Here is a 14,392-nt window from a genome sequence, read left to right as displayed (position 1 = left end):
AACAACTTGCCATATCATTCTTGTTATAAGCCTTTCATAGAAGCTTTAAAAACCTTTTCAAAAGTGAACAAACTTAGAAGATGGGAAGTTGGTCAAGTCAGCATGTACCCTGAGAAGATGGTGAGGGTGAACATGGGGACATGGCAGAACAGTCATTGTCTGAGGCACATGTACTCTTTCTAGGAACACTCAATTTATTCTGGGAACATTCTGCTAATACTAAGACATCAGTATTTTCTTCTACTTTAGCAGACATGGACCATAATTGACTCAGGACTTAACCTGTTACTGGAATAACATTGCTCATTATTTTGTCATTATATGGATCACTTCAACAAGCATCATAGATTATATATTTATATGCTGGTGTTTTTAGTATTTTTAATTTATTTTCATAAAACATATACTACGTAAAATTGATCATCTCTTCTCTCAAGGTTCTAGGACCGTCACCACCATCCATCTTTATGACTCCTTTCATCTTGTAAAACTAAACAGTCAACAACTATTACTACATAATAAAGTCAAATATTTCCAGTCTGCCTACCTGACCCAGCCTCTGGCAAACCATCAATCTTTCTGTACTTATTATTATTAGTACTCTGGATATCCGATGACTCTTTTACTGTGGAAAACAGTCCAAAAAAGTTTGAAATCTATTTAAATAAATCAATTCAAAGACACTTGATAAAGTGGGTGAGAAAAGCTTTATTTTGGACTATCATCATAAGCTTATGGCCCACAGAAATGCAAGTCTCAGTGGGGAAGAGAAAAATTGGGCTCAACTTCAAATACAGCATGGGCAGTAGAAATTCACAACTGAGGAGCAGTGTGATGGAAAATGACTAAAGAAACATTAGAAATATGAGAGATTCTGGTTAAAATGAAATAATAGGATTCTTGCTGAAGACACAGAGTGATTAGACATCACCCAGGGGGTGGTGCACGATAAGAAACCTAATCACTTACTTAAAGTGATGTGATATTTAGTGTGGGGCTTCTTGCTAAACTACTTTAGCAGGGTTATTTACTCAAAAGAGATTTTACAAGGAAGTATACAGAGGAAACTAAAAGATCGAGAGGCCTAACTAAAGTTTGATCAAGGCAAAACTTTGACACATTTTAACCATGTCCAAGTATATGCAATTTAGGACTGTTCAATATATTCATATTATAGTGCAACCACTCCAGTCAGTTTTACAAAATTTAAAGAGTCACGGGAACCAGCAGTTAGCGTAATGGCTATGTCTCTGGACTCCCACGTAGTCAACCGCGGTTGGCGTCCTGGACCCGGTGGCTTAAAACTCATGCCGGGCAGGTGTGCGTGCGTGCCAAAGATCCCAAGAGGAGAATGGAGAAGGGATTACAGAGTGACCATCCCCTCTGTGGGGTGATTTCTCGCTTTCTGTCTCTATGTCTCTCTCTGTCTGTCTGGTGAGTGCATGTGCCCTATAGCAAAAAACTCTCAAAAAAAAAAAAAAAGAGTCATACAGATAGCAGTGATGTTTGCTAGACAATGTGAGTGCATACACAGTAAATCTGGTCATCTCACTTTTCACATTGTAGCTCATATGGACTTCTGTCAGCCTTTTGTTGTCACCATGGACCAGCTACCTTACATCCCACCCACAATAGTTTGGTCTGTTCTACCTGGGTCATGAGGTTGAGCAAACCAAAACCAAAAACAGTACAAATACCAATTCACCTTGGATTGCATTTCTGGACCAGTGGGTGCTCTGCCTCAGAACCTCGTGGCTAACGCTGTCCACAAAAGTTGTGCTCAACATCCAAAGAGGGTCTTGGAAATTTTATAACCACCCAGGACTATGTTGTTCCTCAACACACTCAGAACATTTGCATGCCTACTGTCCAAACTAGATCAGTTCCATTCTCAAAGTAAACTTGGACATTTCACGAGAGGCACATTTGCAGAGCACTCTAAGTACAGATGAGTAGTTCACAGGCTCTGAAACAACTTAGAATTTTTTGTTTTGTTTTATTTTGTTAGGCCTTTATGGTATATTTTATTATTCTTAATTTATTTTTAATTTTAATTTATTTTATACATTTAATTCCTATACATCCCTTAGCTTGTAAGATGAATTTATCCAAAATGAATATGCTTCCCACCAGAGCAGTTGAGGATACATAACACATTACCATCAATACATTATAATCCATTTCTATATCTCAAAAATGCCTGCCTATTTTCCTCACGCTGTCCCCTTTCTCCCGTCCTCTTCCCACATTGTCTCTAGCACCTATAACCATTTTCAATGCTTATATGGCCTCTATTTTTTCAGTTTCCACTATGTGTTGAAACACTTTTTCTGTTGTCTTGCCTACCATGGCCAGAAGTGGAAACTAGAAAAATTTGTATATTTATTTTTATTTTTGCCAAAATCAGTGGTTATATTTTGCTGCATCTTTAAACATCAAACATGGATCATAAACTTTTGCTGGAGCCCGCAGATGGTGCAATAGTTATGCCACTGGCCTCCCACATATTCAAATGCAGTTCAAGTCCCAGACTCAGAGACTTAAAACTCAAGCCAGTGTGTGATCTTGTGTACGCAAGATCCTGAGAGGAGAATGGAGAAGAGATAGTGCTGTAGCCATCCCCCCAAGGGGTGGTTTTATGCTTCCTGTCACACTGTCTCTTTCTCTCCAGAGAGCACATATGCCCTATAGCAAAAATAGCTACAAAAAAAAAAAAAAAACTTGCCAAACTATGTGTTTCTCCTGTAGTTGGGGAATTCTTAGATCTTATTCAACAGTCTTCTGAAATGTTCTCTTTTTGTAGACAGATATCATCCCAAAATTTTATGATATCCTTAATTTTAACTACTATGGCTTGCTGAATCAAAGCTGCATTTGAAAAAAAGTTCAATGTTGTTACCTTCAGAGATCAATTCATATTTCTGAATATTTCAAGGATAGCACAGCTTACATTACTGAGGATTTTATCCCATTTGAGTTTACTGATGTATGGTAAGCTTTTAATTCTAATAAAAAGATTTCATTTTTCACATTTATTTGATTCTGATCCGAGAGTTCTCTGATACACAGTAAGTTGTGACTTGTTCAATAATCTCTGATACACAGTAAGTTGTGACTTGTTCAGTAAGGTTTTACTACAATTTCCACACATACAGAGTTTCTCTTCTTTGTGAGTGCTCTAACGTAAAACATGGAATGATTACACTGAAAAAAATTTTCTACACTATTCCCATTTATAGCACTTATTCCTGTGTTCTCTCATATACAGTAAAGTCTGACTTATATTACATGGAAAATTTTCCATTGGTACATTGACATTCACAGGCTTTTTCTTTTGTAAATTCTTTGATGTACATTGAGGGCTGACTTACAAATGAAAGACTTTCTATACTCCCTACATTCATGAAGTTTCTCTTCAGTGTGACTTTTCAGATGCTTACTAAATATAGTTTCTAAGAGAAAGAGAGCCTATATTCTTCACATTCATAAGGTTTCACTTCTATAGGAGTCCTCTGATGTACAATCAGCCCTGCCATCTAGTAGTAAAATGCTGTCTACATTATTTCTTTCCAGTGTGAGTAATCAGATGTACAGTAAGATGTGACTTTTGGGAAAAGGTTGCATTACATTGTTCACAATCATAGAGTTTCTCTCCTGTGTTGAGTTCTCTGATGTACAGTGAGTGCAGACTTAAAGGAGAGTATTTTCCTACAATGTTAACATTTATAGGGTTTCTCTTCTGTATTCGTTCTACTATGAAAAATGATGCTGTGACTTCTGGGAGAATATTTTATTACGTTGTTCGTATTCACACGGTTTTTCTCCTGTGTGCATTCTCCAATGCCTAGAGTGATCTGACTTGCAGAACATTTTCCTACATTGTTCACATTTCATAGGTCTCCCCTGTGTGAGTTTTCTTATGTACAGTTAGGTACCCCTTCCTGTAGAATGTTTTCCCACATTGTTCACATTCATAGGGTTTTCCCCCTGTGTGAATTCCCCAATGCCTACTGAGAACTGACTTGCAGGAGAAACTTTTCCTCCATTGTTCACATTCATAGGGCTTCTCTCCTGTGTGAGTTCTCTTATGTACAGTGAGGTACCCCTTGCTGGAGAATGTTTTCCCACGTTGTTCACATTCATAGAGATTTTTCTCCTGTGTGAGTTCTCTGATGCTCAATGAGCTGTGACTTCCGGGAGAACATTTTCCTACATTGTTCACATTCATAGGGCTTCTCTCCTGTGTGAGTTCTCTTATGTACAGTGAGGTACCCCTTGCTGGAGAATGTTTTCACACATTGTTGGCATTCATATGGTTTTTCTCCTGTGTGAATTCTCTGATGCTGAGTGAGATGTGACTTCTGGAGGAACATTTTCCTACATTGTTCACATTCATAGGGCTTCTCTCCTGTGTGAGTTCTCTTATGTACAGTTAGGTACCACTTGCTGGAGAATGCTTTCCCACATTGTTCACATTCATAGAGTTTTTCTCCTGTGTGAGTTCTCTGATGTGCAATGAGATGTGACTTCCGGGAGAACATTTTCCTACATTGTTCACATTCATAGGGCTTCTTTCCTGTGTGAGTTCTCTTATGTACAGTTAGGTACCACTTGCTGGAGAATGCTTTCCCACATTGTTCACATTCATAGAGTTTTTCTCCTGTGTGAGTTCTCTGATGTGCAATGAGATGTGACTTCCGGGAGAACATTTTCCTACATTGTTCACATTCATAGGGCTTCTCTCCTATGTGAGTTTTATTATGTACAGTTAAGTGCCCCTTGCTGAAGAATGTTTTCCTACATGGTTCACATTCATAGGTCTTCTCTCCTGTGTGAGTTCTCTTATGTACAGTTAGATACCCCTTGCTGGAGAATGTTTTCGCACAATGTTCGCATTCATAACGTTTTCCTCCTGTGTGAATTCTCTGATGCTGAGTGAGAGATGACTTCTGGGAGAACCTTTTCCTACATTGTTCACATTCATAGGGCTTCTCTCCTGTGTGAGTTCTTCTATGTACAGTTAGGTACCCCTTGCTGGAGAATGCTTTCCTACATTGTTCGCATGCATATGGTTTTTCTCCTGTGTGACTTCTCTGATGCTCAGTGAGATATGACTTGCTGGAGAACCTTTTCCTACATTGTTCACATTCATAGGCTTTCTCTCTTGTATGAATTACCCAATGTCTACTAAAGGCTGACTTGAACCTGAAAGATTTTCCACATTCTCCACATTCATAGAATTTCTCTCTAGTGTGACTTTTCTGATGCACAGTGAAGTGTGACTTCTTGTAGAACATTTTTTCACATACTTTATTTTCATAGAATTTCTCTACTATGTGACTTCTCTGATGTACAGTGAGGTCTGAATTCTGGAAAAACGTTTCCTTACATTGTTTACACTCATAGGGCTTCTCTCCTGTATAAGTATTCAGACAGAAAAGGCTATGTTCAGACACAATAAATTCCTATATTGTTCTATCTACAAATTTTCTCTCCAGTAAGAGTTGTATCATGTATAACAACAGCTGAAAACCTTGGTAATTTATACACATTATAAGGGTTTACTTCTCTGTACTTTCTCTGGTTATCATAATTTTTGATCTCTGGAAAAAGGATTTTTGATGGTTATTATATTTATAGGGTTTTTCCCTTATGTGCATTCACTGATGAAAAGCTAGATTTTAATTCAGCAATAAGGATTCCTCTTACTCTTTATATAAATAGAAACCTTCCATTTTGTGTTTAAAATCTATTATAAAAATGATTTTTAAAAATACTTTTTCACATTCTCTACATTTATACTGTGCATCTCATGTGTGTATCTTCTGCTGAAAGACACAGTTAGACTTTTTTTAAAATGCTTTCTTCCACACCTGAACTATATACTGGGCAATAAGAACTGTCTTAACACATGCTTTCCTGTATTTATTTTATTTACAACAGTCTCTCCCATATTCATCCTCTTTAGTCAGAAAAAGACAAACATTTCCATAAATGATTTTTGAGAATTTATTTTACACTTCTCATGTATATTTCAAATATTGGTACTGATCTATAATAAGAAATATGGTTCTTTCTCCTTAGTATATTACTGTAGCAATACATTAATATTTTGAAAGCTAGATGGATTTATTTTGTTCCTTTATGCTTCCCTTTCCTTTAATACCTTTAACTATATTCAAAATGTCCACCATCTGTCTTCCTGTAATTTTACACTGAAAGATTTCCATGTGTCATTCCTTTTCCCTGTTCTTTTTCTCTTTTCTTTCTTATAACCGTGGGTATTGTGTACTGTTTCTTTGCTAATGTGAACAGTTTTCTAGATCATCTATTTGCAGAAGTCAAAAGAACTCTTGTCACTTAAGAAGAAATGTTACTGAGAAAGGACTTTTAGCCAATAAAAATACATACTAATTACCCTAAACATGTCATCCTTAGAACCCTTTAAAAATATATACTCCATTTTTTCACACTCTTATCCCAGGAAAACATTTCTACATTTTTCTAGGCTCACTAATACTAACATTTTATTTTCCCTTCTCAATAAAATATAAATTATTTAAAAGAAAATGCACTACACTCGTCCTTGAAAAGCATTCACTGACTAACCTGTGAGGCTCAAGATGGGACATTCTTCTAATGTCCATGGATCTCCTCCTTGCTCCAACTTGAGGATCACTGAAGGTTTGGCAATGCAGTATCCTGTTAATAAAAAAACAGTGTGGAATTTGGCAAACTATTCATGTAAGCTATTTGAGAAGTAACAACAGTTCAGTTATATCAGCTGTGCAATAAGGGACTTATTTGGGCATTTTGTTAAAGAGGAGTGCCACTCACATTAACCACAGAATGAAATCTCACTCCTAAACAGCATTAAACATTATGAAACTCTTGTACATTTAGTATGAATAGAGACAGTAATTACTGCAGAGAGTTTCATGGGAGGTCCACTAACCCAAAAACACCAGGTTGCTGTAGGTCTCCAGCATCACATCCTTGTATAGAGTCTTCTGAGCATCTTCCAGGTCCTGCCACTCCTCCCGGGTAAAGTCCATAGTAACATCCTCAAATGATATGAACCTCTGTAAAAATACATTTCCCCTCATTAGCCCTGAGAAATAGAGCATAACATGGGAAATTTACTTTCTCTGTTTGTATATGCTTGTTCCTCTGTATGTTTCTGAACTCTTTCTAAAGGAAGAAAAAATAAAGTACAAACATCCTATCTCTATGCTAACTTATTTATTGCTAAATTTATTACAACTATTTCCTCAGATATCTCCAAATGTTTTTGCTGCAGGGATGAAAGCATAATAAATATTCTGTTATGTCAAGGTGTTTATTATCTCATACAAACACATAAGTATAAATATATATGTGGAGTAATGTGTCAGATTAATTATGTTAGACACAAGTTTATGGGAACCAGTCTAAAAAAAAATTTTTTTTTTGTAGTATCAATTTGTGATTCAAGTCAATGATGTTAAGAACATGTATGTAAATGTTCTTATGAAAATGGAACTATAGCATTCTTCCTTTGAAAGCACAAAGTATATTCCTAATATTAATGGAAGTAGAAACAGTATATCTAGGTAAGTATTCCTGGTCTGTGATCAAAGACAAGAGAAGTAAGGGTGTTCAAGAAACTGATTACACAGTGATTTTATATTTAAATACTTAACCTAATTCCAGTAAAATATTTTATGTGCATACTGTAATTTACTCATAAGTTGTATATTTACAGGTATCATTATACTGTAATTGTTCATTCAAAAATCTTGAGTCCAAATAAAGATGAATATCACTTTATCATTTGCTAAAACATAGAGTATAAATAATATAAAGCCAAAAGAAGTAATGCATTATATAATCAGATTTGCAGTTTAATTGCCATCTACAGATTTGAGACTAAAGATACTCTGAAAGATATAATAGAGTTAAAACCAAGATATAATAGGGTTAAAACCAAGTTGTGGCGTGACCTATATCAGACCATTGAGAAATAAGAATATTGAATAGGAAACTTATCAAAAGAAAGGGGGGGGGGAAACAATTGGTACTAATTTTTTTTGTCACTGAATCAAAATAGAAATTTAACTGAATGTTTCTGTTTAAGCAGGCATATACATATGGGAACTAAAAATTAAAATTGGGAAAAAACTGAGCATTCCACAGATGAATCTTATGTACATCATCTTTGAAGTTTCAGTAGCCAAATATTTAGGAAGCAGCAGAAATTCAGGTGATAGCTAAAGCTATTCTAATCAATGAAAGTGGATCTGGGGTCAACTGGTATGTTTAAGAGAATTCAAGATTGAAAAAAAAAAAGTACAAAATCTCAACTGGACTGGTGAGAAATGTATCCCTGTTGGAACATTTACTTTACAAGCTAAGTGACATATGTGATTCAATGTATAAAAGAAATTAAAATAAAATTAAACATAAAAAATACTATTTACTGATAGAGAAAGAGAATCAGACCATTTAAAACAAGAAAAACTTTGTTAAATGATTAATAAAACATTCACGTGTTTCTGCAGGATACAGATGGAACATGAAAAATCCTCCCCAAGGAGGAACGTTCATGACAATTCATGTTCCTCCATTTCTCCCTTCTTTCAGGATTTAGATTGTACAAGTACATGTGCCTACTGTGATTCTCAAGATACTGGGTTCAGGAATCAAACCATGCAATTGGCATGTGGGATGCTGCTTCTATAACCTTTATTCCATAGGATGGTCTAAAGTTTTACCATTTTAGAAATTTTTAAAAATGACTTAGTGTTAATATATTTTATAATATTCACAGCTCTATGAAAAGAAATTCTGGGTTCCATCCACAGAGGGTATATTTAGAAATATTGATTTATACCAAATGCCTTCATTAAAAGATTCAGAATGTTGTTCTTTAACATAATACATACATATCTTGGTGTGAATGGCAGCATCCCAGTTAAGAGAGAAACACTAAAGGATAAAGATATTCTACCACAATAACTAAACAATATATGTAAGGTACTAGTCAACTGAAATTAAAGAAAGAGATTTAAAAAAATATGAGGGCAGGGGAGGTAGCAGGCAAAGGTGCTGGAATATTACAAATCTGACCATGGTTCAAATTCCTGAACAGGACCTGATGGTATATATAATGTACACCAGCATGTGCATGTAAGATAAGGCACCTGGGTCACAAAGGTCTGACTGTGCAGTTTTAGTCCCAGACTTGGAGACTTGAAAGTCACACAAAATTCATGTGCATGCATACCAAAAATCCTCAAAGGAGAATGGAAGAGAAGGGATTGCAGTTTACAATCACTACTAAGGGGTGATTTTTCACTTTTCTACTCTCTCCTTCTGGTGAGAATACATGCACCCTATTGTAAAAACTTTTTTAAAAAAATGAATAAAAAGAGTAAGAGGCCAACTTGTATTAAAAATATTAATTAACCAAGAAGATAAAAAAAAAACATAAAACTTTATGCATTCAACATGAGGAAGGAAGACTGCTAGATGTGAACAGAAAGACTGATTGTGACATGCTAATTCATGTGGACTTCAACGCTGTACTGTCACCCCTGGACAGATCATTTAGAAAAAAAAAAAAAAAAGACACCAAACATAAATGATACAATAAACCAAATGAACTAACCAACATTTACAGAAGATTTTGCCAAAAACATCAAAATACACATTTTTCTCAGCCACACATAGAAGACTGACCACATAAAAAGAGAACAAAGTGAGTCTTTAGATCTAAAAAGAAAACAGAAATTATGTATAGCAACTTTTTTGTTACTATATATGATGAAATTAAACTCCAACAGAGAGTGTTTTCAAAAATTCACAAATACATGAAAATTACATAATTTATCCCAGTAGCTTCAAAAGTACTGAATAAATTAAGAATACAAATGAAAATTTCTTGAAACAAGTGATAATCTAATCCAATTTTCCAGGTGCATTCAAACACATCAAAACACTCCTAAGAGATGAGTCTACAGCTAGTAGCACTCACACACAGTTACCTAAAAAAAAAGATGATAAATAACCTAACGACTTATCCCAGGAAACTAAAAAAGTGGAAACAAGATATCCCAAAAGTGTTAATAGTAGAAGATATAAAATAATAAAAGTTAGAACAGGCATAAATAAAACAGAGACTAAAAGAACACCTGAGGACAAGTCAGTTGCATGATGGTTAAGGCAGCTGGATCCTACATGACTTACTGTACTATTTGAGTCCTGGAACCGTCATCAGTGGGTGCATGTGTGCATGCCCCAAATCCCAAGAGGAAATTAAAGAAGGGGCTGAGAGATGGTCGCCACCCAGGATGGGTGATTTCTCACTTTACACCCCACCCCCCATCTATTTCCAGAAAGTGCACACACCCTATAGCAAAGACTGAAAAACAATGTAACAAAAAGCTGGGGTTTTGAGAAAATAAACCAACAAACTATTAATTAGAAAAGCAAAATAAAACACCCAGAAAATAAGGCATGAAAAAAGAGATATGACCATGGACAGCACAGAAATACACAGATAATTATAGGTGCTTTCAGTGACTACACACCAAGAAATTGAAAAACCTAGGAGAAATGAACTAATCTCTGGGCATATAAAATATACCTGGATCAGAACCAGCAGATAGCATATATTTATGTCACAGGACCCACACATGCCCAATCATGGTTAAAGTCCTTGAAACTCACAATGGAGGTGTGTGCATGTGAGTCCAAAATCCCAACAATAAAGGAGAAGGAATTGTGGTGTGGTCATTACCCCTGGACAGTGATGTATCACTTTCTGTCTCTGTTTTTCTCTGTTTCTCCAGCATGCACATGTGCCCTAAGGAAAAAAAATATAATATATACCTGGATCATACTATCAAATGGAAAGCCTAAATATACCAACAAAAAGCAATGAAATTCAGTAATAGTCTCCCAACAAAGAAAAGCCCAGGTCCTGATGGTTTTATTTCTAAATTCTACAAAAGCTTTTTCCTTTCTCAGTCTTTTATTTATTTCTTCCTTTTATTTTTTTGTTTTTAAATATTTATTTATTTTTTGGCTATACAGTGCGTGTGCTTGTGCAACATGGGAATGAGGAACAGAAAAAGACAGAAGGGAGAGAATGTGAGAAATTATTCTTCCCTTCTTCTCCATTGTCCTCTCAGGAGTTTGGACATGCACACACACTCATCACCAGTGTGTCTTTAAAGCCACTGGGTCCAGGACTCAAACTGCCAGCTTGGCCACATATTATATAGTGGCCTTAACCAACACATCACCTGGCTGGACTTCTACAAAACTTTTAAAGGAGAATTAACACCAATTCTCAAACTATTCATAAAGGTCCAATTGGAAGGAAAACTCCAAAATTCATTTTTTGAAGCCACTGTCATCTTGATACCAAAAGCAAAGAAATAACAAAATATAAACTACAAATTAATATCCCTGAAAATATAGATGCAAAAATCATCAGTAAAACACTTGCAAATGAAATCCAACAGAACATACAAATGTTTAATGTTTAATTAAAATTTAACAAAATAGAAATTATTTATAAAAATACCTCAGATACAGCACTGAAACCAGAATATACAGAGAACAAAAGCAGCGCACTCACAAAAATACTAATGATACAACTTTATGATGGGAGGCTGGTCTGACCACCCAACTCTTGAAGACATGTGAATGAACACAAAGCATATAAAGAAATATTGACATCACTTACAATAAGGAAAATGCAAATCCAAAGCATGCTGAAGTATACATAACTCGAGTCAGAATGGCTATGATCTAAAATACAAAGAACAAGTACTGGGGAGTTTGTGGCTAAAAGGGAGCCCTCCAAACAACCATCAATCCAATTAAAAGATGGGGAAATGAGTTGAACAGAAAATTGTCCAAGGAAGATACATGAATAGACAAAAAGTATATAAAAACATGCTCAAAATTTCTTAAGAGAAATGAAAATCAAAACAATGAGATACCACTTAAATCCAGACGGAATGGCTAAAATTTTTAAAATACATAAATAATGATAAGTACTGGTGAGGCAATGGAGAAAGGGGAACTGTCCTACACTTTTGGTGGGAATGTAAATTAGCACAACCACTATGGAGTACAATATAAAGCAATCCTGGTGATGCTGTAATAAATCAAAGAACAAGATACTAGAGAGACATTTCCACATCCATGTTTTGCAGGAGCCACAATACTTAAGACAAGGAATCAATGTTAAGTATTGAATAACTAAGGATCACATTAAAACAATGTAGTAGGTGGGCAGAAGGAAGTAGGGAGACACAGGAGGTGCAGCTTAAAATCCTGCACACTTTCAAAATCACCATTTCTCCCTAAACCACCTGCAGTTTCACCAGGGTTGCTATCCTGTACCTTTGAACTTACCAATCTTCTAAACTATCATGGTAATTATGTAAGACAGAATATCCAGCATATCAAGGACCCAACCTTATGACATGTGGCTAGATTAAGTAAAGCATGAGAACTGAGTATGGGAACTGATGCCACCTAACACAGCTCTATTGGTACACCAGAAGTCCAGAATGGAACAGCTTCAAAGAGAACCTGAGATTCAAAAGAAAAAGCTCGATAAACTAAAATCTGAAGTCAATAAAACAGAAAATAATCTAACTTGAAGGTTCCTAAAAAGATCAAATTCCATATGCCAAATACCTTCACTAGAAGAAATGTAGTAGTTGAGAAGTTCTAATAGACAACTCCAGATTCACATTGACTGCCTAACCAAAGACACTAATCTTTTTCCACCCAGAGGATTGCACTTCAATAACATTACTATTACTAACTTTTATAACAATATTGGATTTGTAGTTTGTGTGCCACCAAGCCCCAAATTTCAAAGGTTCAGCATTAAAACATCAAACTCAAGACAGAAGATGACATGTAGACTGTAATTGTACTATTACTATCTCTGAATTTTCCAGTCTTAATCCACTGTGAACAGTGTGTGAGATGCCAAGGCAGGCCCTATAACTTCTCCAAAACCACATCTGAAGTTCAAGAAACTAGTCTGTCTTTTGGGAACAGTTTCACAGCTACATCGGATTTTGTCAGATTGAAGATGTGACAAAGCAGCGTTGTACTAATATTAAATGTTAGTGCATAGAGCTAGTAATACCTCAGTGTAATGTCCTTGGCAGATGAAATTTATCACAAGGAAAGTGTAATAGCCTTTTGTTAACTAATTTTCCTTTTTCCCTTTAATGGTTAAGCATAATCATGTCCTCTTTAAAGCCGTACCTGAGAGAAGCAATGCCTTAAAATAAAACAGCATTAATGACATCAAACTATGCACAAAATAACCTTACTCTGTATTTTGCCCTCAATGTTCTGTGAAGACATACGAATGTTGCACAGTAAAGTGCAAAAAAATATTGTAAGAATCATGTAAGGAATAGGTAAGCCACAGTAGATACTGACTTTATGATTGAGTGCCATACCGTGTTTTGTATTCCACAGGGGAAGGTACAATTAAAGATATTTTTAACTCACTTACAGAGCTTGTTTCTTCTGCTTGGTGTCCCACTGAACTTTCACAAGAGATTACTGGGGAAGTACACATTCAAAACCAGAAATAACAGCAGTATTCACATTCCTTTTGTTGAAAAGAAGTATAAATGCTTTCCTATTGGGGGAATCCATTTTAAACCTGATTTAGTGACAGGGTCATGTGTACTTATAAAATAAGGCTAATCATATTTAGGACAACTGAAGAAAAGCTGGAAAAAAAAAGAAAAACAAGCAAACTTGGAACACTGAAGCAACCTCAAACATCTCTTTATTATGATGATATATTTTTGTAAAGAAAATAAATATTCAGATGATCAGGAATGTATATTACCAAATGAAATAAGAAAAGACATCATAACAGTAAATATTTAAGAAGTCAAAATTATAAAATTATATACTAGTGCTTAGAGTGGTGTTAGGTAAAGTGCTGAAATACTGCAAAAAAGAGGTTATAACATGGACTGTCACTCACTGTAAATCTGCGTGGATATGTTTTAAATAAGATTATTAACGAAAAAAGAATTTAATCAGTAATAAATCATCTCCCAACAAAGAAAAGTGCAGGTCCCAATGGTTTCACTTCTGAATTCTACAAAACTGAAAGAAGAGATAACCCCCCATTCTACTCAAATGATTTCTAAAGATCCAAAAGGAAGAAATCCTTCCAAATTCAGTTTATAAAATCTCTATCACCCTCATCCCCAAAAGAGACAAGGACGTAACAAAAAGGGAGAACTACAGACCAATATCTCTGATTAATATAGATGCAAAACTTCTCAAGATACTAGGAAATTATATGTAATGACACATTAAAAATATTATACACCAGACTACAGCC

At 35.3% G+C, this 14,392-nt stretch overlaps 1 protein-coding gene across 1 annotated transcript; it reads right to left on the bottom strand.

Moving 5' to 3' along the window:
• Positions 1-3,019: 3,019 nt before the first annotated feature.
• On the bottom strand, positions 3,020-7,111 carry LOC102476831 (zinc finger protein 25). The gene is given in 7 exon segments (XM_014592675.2): positions 3,020-3,178; positions 3,593-3,664; positions 3,666-3,774; positions 3,936-4,144; positions 4,146-5,416; positions 6,610-6,702; positions 6,956-7,111. Coding segments are annotated over 7 exon segments (2,064 nt in total). The 5' UTR covers positions 7,107-7,111.
• Positions 7,112-14,392: the final 7,281 nt, after the last annotated feature.

The sequence above is a fragment of the Tupaia chinensis genome, unplaced genomic scaffold (assembly GCF_000334495.1).
Source record: "Tupaia chinensis unplaced genomic scaffold, TupChi_1.0 Scaffold138228_1, whole genome shotgun sequence".
Classification (NCBI taxonomy): Eukaryota; Metazoa; Chordata; class Mammalia; order Scandentia; family Tupaiidae; genus Tupaia; species Tupaia belangeri.
The sequence above is the reverse complement of the archived record's forward strand: the minus strand, read 5'-3'. Positions and strand labels throughout refer to the sequence as shown.